General features: G+C 48.2%; 1 protein-coding gene across 1 annotated transcript; it reads right to left on the bottom strand.

Moving 5' to 3' along the window:
- Nucleotides 1-7092: 7092 nt before the first annotated feature.
- On the bottom strand, nt 7093-7446 carry PHALS_03695 (uncharacterized protein; the record flags this gene model as incomplete). The annotated part of the gene is made up of 1 exon (XM_024717953.1): nt 7093-7446. The coding sequence occupies one exon, from the start codon at nt 7444-7446 to the stop codon at nt 7093-7095; it is 354 nt and encodes a 117-aa protein (XP_024583400.1).
- Nucleotides 7447-10672: the final 3226 nt, after the last annotated feature.

The following is a 10672-nucleotide window of genomic DNA, read 5'->3' as shown; positions in this document are numbered from 1 at the left end:
AGCAATCCCGTGTTTATAGCTTATCTAATGAGAATATGTCATTTTGCTTTTTGCTTAACATTCCATGAAGCTATGATCATAAGGTTCCTTGTGGCCTTACGCGAGAAGTGAATTACTTGAGCTTATTCTTTAATCATATATATTGTCTCTTTCAGCGCCTCCTGCGTAAGCCCGCTGGGTTGATCTAAGCGAATGCAATTGATTGGGGCGTTTAATCTGAGCGGGTCGTTACACAGCACCATGTGCAACAGCATTGCCGCGTAGAGAGCTTTAACTCAAAGAATCCGGTTTAACGACGCACAGAGATTGGGTTCGTACCGTAACTAGTTGTCTGGTTTGCTCTGCTATTTCGAAATATTGTATTTATAGATACGTTTGATATATCTTGACATTCGGCTAGCAGCCAACTACCACGAACCTTTCATTTCTAAAATGCCATCATCATAACACTTTTGGATACTTCATTACGTAAAAATTTGATAACTACACAAAAGTGCAATGTGGATCTAGTACAGCTTACAGCATATTATTTTATACAATTGTAACAAAAATGTACGGTGTAGGTAGACAAGGTTGCAGACACATTACGACCCCCAACTAAGATGTTGACTACACAGGGCACTTCCTTTGCTACTAAGAATACTGTGCAAGAGTGACCGCCCCACGAGCAACCACTGCGCATCGAGCCTAACTCCTCGCTTTGTACATAATGTGCCTGCCTCGCAGAGCATACTCAGACCGGGGTCCGATTCCGTACACTCGAATAATCGTCTCAGCGAGCGCCTAAAAATAGCGAGGTCTTTACGACCGACCCACTAACGGAATTTCTTGATGAATATTTTGTAACGGGGTTACACATATCCTTGTAAAAAAGGGCGGATGGTGTGACCTTACATAGGTGTGGATCACACAAGTTGGTGTAAGCACACATAAGCGTGGTTACATCATAACTTGAAGCTACCACATGGCAGGATTGCCAGCTGTAATGCATAAGTACATTAATTAGATTTTGCTACATAAAATAGATATTACTAGTATTTACGTTTGACTGGTTTGCTGTGAGAATGGAAGAACATTTCTAGTTGCCCCATGGTATTCAGGACGGGCTTAATAAGCTGATGTCCCTGCTGGGCCCTGAAGGCGTGGAGCACCTCATTGCGCGAGGGTCCGAGGCCATAAGCGTGCGCCAAGAGGCGTTTTCAAGCTATGAAAATGCTCTGTTAAAGCATTTACGGCAGAAGCTGTCAGCGTCGTCTGTGTCCATGACGCCACTGTCGATGACGGATGATTCCTCCCAACCAAGGCCGTTCATGGTGAGCGTTAAGACCTTCGAGGTTAAGGATGGAGAGAACTACCTGGTCTGGATGAGAGTGGTCGAGATGGCTATGGCATCCGCCATGCTTCAAAACGAGCAACAGCGCGTGACGCTAGCTGTCTCCAAGCTCGTGTGCCGAGCGCGAGATTGGACACTAACTTGCGATGCTTCGGTTGAAGCTGCGTTCCCTTCCTGGAAGTAGCTGATGCATCAGCGAGGGTTCTCGCCTAATCAGGCATATTGCATGCAATCGCGTTTCCCTGCTGTCCAACAGGGCAAAAAGGAGTTGGTGGACCTTGTCCAAGGTTTGAGAACCCTCATTGCCGGGATGGCAGCGATCCTCTTCTCGTGGCGGTCGCAGTGGCTGTATTTATGGAGGGCCTCCGCACTGGCGTGCCAGAATAAAAGTATTTCGTGTGCATCCGTCTTGTTTTGAAGAAGTGGTGAACACGGCACTTAATGCCCAATTCAATTTCGAGTCTGCACGGCTTGGTTGGAATGCGCACCCTCAGAGCTCGTCGTTCGGGCCTGAGCTAAAGGATCTCAGCTATGCTGAGATGGAGGAGGGATAGCTCCGAGCTGTTGAGTAGCGTGTAAACACCCGACGGTGTTGTGGCAATACCCGACTTCTTCGGACGGCTTGTCCCTTGTGCAAGACGCGTAAATGTTTGTCGCACCGACGTCCCGCTTCTAACCAATCTGATTTGACGCGGGGAAACGAGAGAACCCAGTAGGCGCGAAGCGCCCTACTGGGGAAGGACTGATTTCTGTTGTGCCTCAAAGAGGAAGAGAACAGCAGGGTTCAGCCCCGAAGAGCTGCGTGCTCTTGAACACGGAACGTGTGTGCAAGACGGTCTTGCTGGTTGGGAAAGCAACCGTGAAGGGCTTTGATAAGCCTTTATCGATTCTGGTGCGTCCACAATAGAAGGAAGTCAGCTGTATGCTGAGGCGCTGGAAGTGCGATGAGTGACACCGTCACTGTCCGCTTAGCGACGAAACCTTGTGTCACTGTGCCTAGGGTCCCTGAGGACCTTGGTGTCAAGTTCCTTGATTTCATAGCGTGGAACGCTGTCTAGTCGTAGACTTGGACGCAATGTATGACTTTATCATTGGTATGGCATGGTTGGAACACCATGAGCGGATCTTTCTCACCAGGCGTACGTATCGAATGCGACACTCTTCGGTTCTTCCGCCAACATTCACTACTCAAAAATGCGTTCGTCATGAAAAATGCAAATTAACTAGACCCCTGCTGCCCCGAGCGCATGCTTTTCTCTCCTGGATTGGTGGCGTAAGGTGTCCGAAAGCATGGATTAATTGGAGGTCGAAGAACTTGGGCTACACGCACGTCTTTTTATGGAGCTTTGATGAGTCGTAAATCCACCTTTGCTAGAACCAGGAGCGCTATTGGCGCCGGCACTGGACCGTGAAAGTCAATGTGCTAAATATCGGAAAGACCGAGCTGTCAAACACCAAAGGTGTCCTGGACAAGAGTCCCGAGCGTGGCTCGCGGGCTGAACGTGAAGTGGCATAAAACCCACTGAGCACTGCTCACGTTACGAAGCAGATGCTGCATGCCAAGCGTGGCATGATTGAAGAGATCCGAGGCATCCTGGGCAAGGTTCTTCTGATGCGAGTGGAGTGGTACTTTATCCACTGGACGAAGACTGCGGAAGTAGCAGCTCTTTGTCGGATGATGTTAATAGCACCAAGGCTCCGATGGAACAGGGAGTGGGGATACTGGACGACGCCGAGCGCGTGTTCCCACTGGTCTCGCCGAGAAGTAAAATCTCTAAGGAGTGGAGACGGCGAAGCTGTATGTTATCTGCAAGACGCGGGGCGTTGACCCTGACCCAGGGTATGCCTACCGTAGACGATAGCGCACAGCTATGCATGACAGGAGCGGAAGACGGTGACGTCACCCTCGAGGCTTTTCCTCGGGTATATGCTCTTTTTGGGCTGAACGAGATGTCCTTTGAAGAGTTTGGTGGTGCCTTGAAGGCAGGCAATGAAACCAGATGGTCATTGTATCACCGAACGAGGAGATTAACCTCTCGTACGAAGGTGCTGAACGTACGAAGTGGATCGTCAATTTTGAAGGATCCTTCGAATCCGTATTATACTTTGGTGATGCAATTCCAAGACGTCGCCTCCAGAGACCTGCTGTAGGTTCTACTAGCGGACCGAGGTGTGCGTCATGAAATTGACCTGGTTCCGAGAACCAAATACTGCGTAGCGCGCCAATGGCCCCTGCCCAAAGAACAGGGTGACGTCATTGACGCCTTTTTCCGTGCGAAGCACGAGGCAGGAATCGTGCGTGAGAGCAAGTGAGATGTGTCGAAGGGTGCCTTGAGTATGGCCTTTGTGTTTGGCCTGCCGAAGAGGTCGGCGGGCAACACTAGTATGGTGGTCTTTGTGGACCGTTTGAGCAAAATGGCTCATCTTGCGGCAGTGCCGACACCATCGACGCTGTCTGTCGATATGTCTTTCGACAACATGGACTCCCGGGGTCAATTGTTTCTGATAGAGAACCACGCTTCACTGGGAAGATTTGGTCTACAATATTTTGTATTCCGGGCACCAAATTTACCATGTTATCAGCGAGCCATCCGCAAAACGATGGTCAAACTGAGCGCGTAAATCGCGTCGCTGAAGACGTTCTTCGCAGCGTTCGCGACGAGACGCCACCATGCTGCCACTCGTAAAGTTTGCTCTAAACAATACAGTGCATTTATCAACCGACCACACGCCGTTCTACGTGAACAGGCTAGTTAATACTCGCGTCCCGCAGACGCCGCCATCCCACGGTTCAGGGCTTGGTGGGGGGAAATTTGCCGAACGGTAAGCTGATTTCAGTCCCCTCACTGTGCGTAAAGACGTCGATGACTTCCTGTCTACCAGATTGATAGTATTAAGACACGTTCACGATGCGATGGCTGAAAGCCAAGACATGCAGACGGAAAAGAAAGAAAGGCTAAAAACATTGAGGTCGGAGACCTGAATCTATTAAATGCTAAGAAACTTCCTACACATGCAGTTTCTGCAGTCTTTAGGATGAAGCTCCGTCATTGGATCTTTGAAAGTCGTGGCCAGGCGAGGCCTTGCAGAAGCGCTATACTTTCCAAGAAAGATACGCACACACCCGGTGTTTTATGTGGGCTTTCTTTAGCCGTACCGGGATCCGGCGCAAGTGAACATGGAAGCGTTGGCGCAGGGCGATGCCCAAGGGCGCTCGGCCAGCCAGAAGTTGAGCCAGCAACTGATTCTGATCACGGAGTGCAGCAATTTCCGTTTTCGACGGCGCCAGGTGCTCCATCGTCGCACGAAGTTACGCATTCGTCTGCTCGACGGCTAGGATCCACTCCGATAGAGCGCGATAGTCTTCAACGTAAGGCAGTCGGTGCCAAAGTACTCCAAGCTCTCGAGGTCTTCCGCGCAGCGGTATGCGACCTCAGCATGATGTTCAGCGGAACCCCGATGGAGACCCACCTTGTCCCCCGAGGGCTCGAAGAGTATCGCGGGTCACCGGACGGCGATCGACCAAGTTGTAATTGCCTGCCGCCGACTCTTGTCATCAAGAATAGTGGCGTGCGCTATCACGTGGAACGTCTTGTGGGTCGACGTCGTCGATAGGGTCGGATTTAGTATCTTGAGAAGTGGCGGAAATACCTAGACTCCGAGAGCTCGCGGGAATTCGAGGTGCCACTTCAGCAAGACTGCACAGACGTCATAGACGCTTGTGATCAGAAGGATCATGACACTTCGCATCGTCTTGCGCACTATGTTTCTCGGCAGTAGTCCGGAAGCCGGAGGCCATGAGCTGAGCTCAAGCTATGATTCTGAGTTGCTGTGGTCGTAGCCTCACCCGTGTGAGAAACCACAGAGCTCGCGGGAGCGTTATGGATTGTTCCATATGTCGCAGGGCGACAATACGCAGGAAAATGGCGTTGCGCCCTGAGTTTTGCAAACTCAAATCTCTCAACGCGCACGTTCATTTTCTTTTGGCTTTGCTATAAGGTAGACAGCGAGGAAAGTTTTCGGTGCCGCTGCACCCATCGCTCAAATGGCTCATCGTCATCTGCAGCGGTGTCGCCAGGGGCGAGAACTACAGAAATGGTCTGCATTGCGGGAACAGGAGCACTTTCGAGCTCGAATTCGAGCTTAGTACCGATCCATTGTGATCTCTTGGGGCGCCAAAAAGCGAGCTCGCCGAGCTTTCCTCTGATTAAGCTCAGCTTGTGTAGTGATCACCCGACTACGTAGTCGCCTAACGATAGATACCACTTCTCCAGGAAGCCGAGAAGTCGGGGACCGCAAGGTATGAGCCCAGTTCCCGCCTTGCTGTCGGCGCACTTCATCTTTCTCGTCATCCTATCCTGGGAAAGGAGTGACCGACTCACGGTCGAAGGCGACCGCGAGTCGCCGAGGGCTTGGGTTGTGCTATCCATGAAGCCGCGGACGTACTCTCTAGAAATTCATCCTGTGCAGTAGAAGAAAGGCTTTGCCTGCGGGTGCCATCTCTGCCAATTAGGCTGGGTGGTTTGCGTGTTGTAGACCCAGTGCTCATAGAGCTGAGAAGGTTTAAAGTTGTTATTAAGAAGGTGATGGTGTCTCAGACACGCGAGCCTCGTATGAAGCGATTGGTAAATGTGAATTGAGGATATTCACAATTTTAATTGGGAGGAGTGTGACAGGGTAACACCTACCCTTGTAAGAAAGGGCGGGTCGCACAAGCTCGTGCAGGTGTGTATTACGCAGTTAGTGTAATCACACAGTGGTGTGGAATTACCGTAACAAGAAGCCACCACGTGGCAGGATTGCCAGTAGTAATGCATATTACTATTTGATTAGGTTTTGCTATATTAATAAGGTATTAAAATATTAGTTAGGAAAACCTAGGGCTTATGATATTAGCGGCTCTGCCGCAAATAAAACAGTTAAATACAATTTCAGTTTTGAACAGAAGTGTTCGCTTACCTTGATTAAGGTTGTAAGTACTCAGAAGTAGCGGATTGCGATTCGCTACACTAGTACTGGTTCTTGGAAAGAACGTAAATTAAGTGATCTTAGCTTAGCTTCCTGCTACGGCAGCCCCGCTGCATGTTTCTCCAGCGAGAACAGTCGCAGTGACCCCCAGACTCTGACCAAACATTTCTGCGTCTTACCTTATGTCACATTGCTTAGCTACTCACCGATAAGGAGGCGCTGCTGTACTCGGCCCCCTGTTTAAGTGAGTCACATGTTACTTACTCATTTCGTAAGGCGGATTGTGTTGACACTCAGCCGATGTTCAGTAATCATCAACGAACTGGACAAGGCTGGAGGAGTCCAGCTTGCTGCTCTCATATCGCAGGAGTCACATCAAACCTTGCCGCGATCATCACACTGTGATTTCGGTTTCAAAGCATTTAAAGTTGCCGCCTGCGCTTAAGCGGACTCCTTGCATACCTATGCGAGCGGGCCTTTTGCTCCTATCGATAACAAAAACGAGCACCAAGAGTCACAGACCAAATCTCCTCAGGCTTTGCTGACCTTCAGGAGATCAACTCATGCTTGTTTTTTGCGAAGTATAATGCTCGCCGCGGGCGTCGAGGTGAGAGTCCATCGCCTCCAGTTCCTGCTGCTTGCCTCCTAGGGACAGCTGTAACAGCTACCAACCAAATGTCATAATCATCGAGACCGACCCCCACTCGCTGGTGGGAAGACAAGCAACCCTGACATTTCTCAACGAAGACAAAGGCCGACGGCGCAGGTGGTAAGGAGCCAATCGAAAAGACTTATGAGAGCTGCCCAATGAGTAAGGAGCGGTCCAATTTCACGTTGAAAGTTCGGTTGGCCTGCGTGTGCACCAGAACTTCTAAAGCATTTGTTGAAATAGAAGAGACACCATTGTGCTGAAAACTATTGGGAATTGAGGCCTCACTTATGTCATATGCCGGGATGTCGGTTCCCTTCGGGATACTCGGTGTGCGTCCGAATTCGAGATGACTCAGATCTTGGATGCTCCTTCTAAATTTCGCCATCGAACTGCGTACGCGTAGTGGCTCAGAGCCGCGTTTTTCTTCTACAACAGTAAGTAGTTCAATTGTACAGAATGGGAGTGACGCTGGATATTTACAACATATCTTCATATCTGACTGGCTTGTCGAGGCGGAATCATGGTATGATTTTGGGAGCCCCACGAACAGTACAGAATGGGCTTGAATTCTCGAAAATTTTTAAATGGCACACTCTAATCTCTTTTTCAGCGTGCCTGCGGTGTAGTGTAGTCGGTTCGCAGTCGTATAGATGGCAGACCCGAAGGGTAACCACTGAATTCAATCAAATCATTAACTCCCTAATCGATTCGTGTGTACCGTGCTCACCTCTTGCATCGGCGTTATGCTTTCGAGCATTCGACCTTTCGGTCATAGCATCATGCACCCTGCGCGTGAGGCTTAATATTATTGTGATTAAATCACTGGTCACGCTATGATGTACGGGACTCCGATCATTAAGTCGAATTGAGTCGACGGTCTCCTCCCACTACGACCGGAGCCATTTCGCGGTGGGGTCAAAAAAGCACGAAGATTAGATGAGCCATTTAAGTCAAAGTCTGTGTGTATCATCAGGAAGACTTATACTGCTTTTAATCAGTGCCAAGTTAATGATTGAAATTTTCTTCGGCACCACTGTCTCTCCGCGCAAAATCTTCGAATGATACCCACCACCCTTCGATCAACACGTTAAGCTTCGCGATCTAAATTTATATGGCAGTGCTGCGCATATTAATTTGATGCTGAGCACCTTAAACATGGGTTGCCCAATCTTGGCTGCAAAGCGCATCTTTTTTTTAAATTTGGTTACCGGTGAGTTTTGGCTGCGAAACGTTTTATCGAGGATCAGCTGTATCCTCATTGATTACAGTACTGCTGATAGCAACGAGCCATCTTGCGCAGACGGTCTCCAAAGACCACAATGCCAGGATAACCGGATGCGCTTTCTGGCAGACAAAACATGAAATTTTAACTTATAGACTGACAACACTCTGCGATCCTGATCCTGGCAAAAGATGGTGCCGAATGTGGCGAAGGAGTACCTCGTTGGTCTTTCTCACGTGTACATATGTACCTACTAACTTATACATGTTGAACCATCAAGACATAGCGCTCATTGGGCAGTATTGTTATCTGTTTCGAAATGGCTACCTAAAGGGTTGGCGCACTTCACCTTCCTTGTTATCCCATGCTGGGAAAGGAGTAGTCGACGCCCTCCAACTCCTCAACGAAAAAATTCGTCGCCCGGGGCGGGCGCGTTGTGTTAGGCCCGGTTGCCGAGGGCTTGAGAAGTGCTACCCATGAAGCCGCGGACGTAATTTATCTCTCGTACAGCACTTTGTCTTCAAAGTCCCTGTCACAATGCACAACTACACACTGAGTGTGATGTGAGTCAGCGTTGTACTACAGCAAGTTTCGGGGTAAGTTAAATCGCTTTAGGTGTGCAAATGCGCGCACTTGAGCGCATTGATAGGTTAACATGTTAGCAATTAACTCGTAGTCTTCTGAAGCTTTCAGTAGCACACTCTATGTTGCGTCTGCCCCGTACCCTGTACGTATTTCCTCCTCGAATCACGACATCACCATCAATACATAGGCAGGTCTTGCAATTGCATCCACCACCACATTAAGCCGACTCGTCCTTTATCTGCATTTAATGTATACTTTACAAAAACAACATCTTGTCATTCTTTGTGAATGATGTGGTGATGATGCCGCTGTGTACAATAACGCAAGATTCTTATTGATTACAAACGGCTTAAAGCCAAGCAGATGCACATTAACCTTGACGACGACATACTCCATTGCAAGTAGCTGCTTGTCATGAATAGAGTCTCCCTCTGAGCAGACAAGACTCAAATGCAATCACATATTCATGACCCTCGACTTCTGTTTGAGTAAAGAGCAGCACGAACAGTCAATGGAAAAGCCTCAAGTATCACAAGACGGGATGAAGTGTCCGGTCTGGAGTAGAAGAGCCAAAATAGGGATACGAATATGTCTTTCGTTCATAGCCTTAACTTCTGTCCACAACAACACCACTTGACATGTCAACTAAGTTTGCTCTGTACTTGTGCAAGTAGTTTGTCAAGCCAAGCCACTTCATTGTGTTTTGTTAAAATAGAAACACTATCATAACTACAATGGTCTTAATTGTTATGGGATCTGCCCACATGTCCAACTTTTCATGATGCAACCCAGTAGAAAATCATGCTGGCTCTAAAACACACTTGTCAACATATCGAGTACTGCTCGCAAGTGTTTGATGTGTCGCTTCACGTAATTCGACTCCCCGTGTTTTCAAAAATATGTACGAGTATAAAGTCAAATTAGATCCGTGCAAATCCACGATGTAATCGGAAAAGCAGTGTCGCCAGATGATTAAAGGCGTTAGATCATCAGACAGTTCCTGCGGCATTTTTAATCACTCCGAGCATCCCGCTCATGATTCTGCCCGCAGTGAAAGGCTACTGCTGTTTCTCATCGACAGGCAAAATTATTCATCAATCATGTTAAAAACACTGAACAAAGTTTAGGAGACCATCGTGTTCGCGGCACACCTTCATGAGACGCGGCGTTTTCGGTTCAGCGTGGCTGCATAAGTATCATCCAAGTATTTTTAAGCATGCACAAATCGCCATTTGACAATAGCCTTCTTGAAAGGAAACGTGAGTAGAAGTACTCTTTCTCACTATGCACGCTACGCGCTTCCCATGGTAGTAACGCGTGAATTATTTTACACTCTTCCTCGGGTAGGGCCATTAGTGACGAAATAATGGATTGCGATAATCAAGTCGATTCCAGGGCACATTCTTATCCGTGGGTTGCACGATTGGTGAAGCTCTTGTCAATACATCTCTCCAACAAGGGATAGAAAGGATTTGTATGCAATTTAAGATGGCTGTTGTATTTATCGCGTTCAGTGCATCTGCAAACAAGGAGCTCAATCATGACGGATAGAGAGTACAGCTCCTCCTCCGGTAGAAACCATACCTTTTGGTAACCTCACCGCCATGCGATTCGCTGCAAACACCCCCTATCGATGCGTTTTCGAGCCCTAAAAGAGCTTTTGCGTGAGAAAGGGAGATGAGCCATACTGTCCCTAGGACCATATCGGTAACTCCATTAATAAGTAATTAAGCTTTCCCGCCACTTATGCATTGAAACCACTGCTTCGCACGATTGACCCGTCATATCGTAGTATTGTCACAGCGAAGCCGTTATATCAAGGTGTTTATGTATCCATCTATATCCATGATGACAAGAAACAATCATTCTTAATTTTAAATTTGGACTTTTTACTTTCTGAGAAGAGAAGAGA

Source organism: Plasmopara halstedii (assembly GCF_900000015.1).
Source record: "Plasmopara halstedii genome assembly, contig: Scaffold_2386, whole genome shotgun sequence".
In the NCBI taxonomy this organism is placed as follows: domain Eukaryota; phylum Oomycota; class Peronosporomycetes; order Peronosporales; family Peronosporaceae; genus Plasmopara; species Plasmopara halstedii.
The sequence above is the reverse complement of the archived record's forward strand: the minus strand, read 5'-3'. Positions and strand labels throughout refer to the sequence as shown.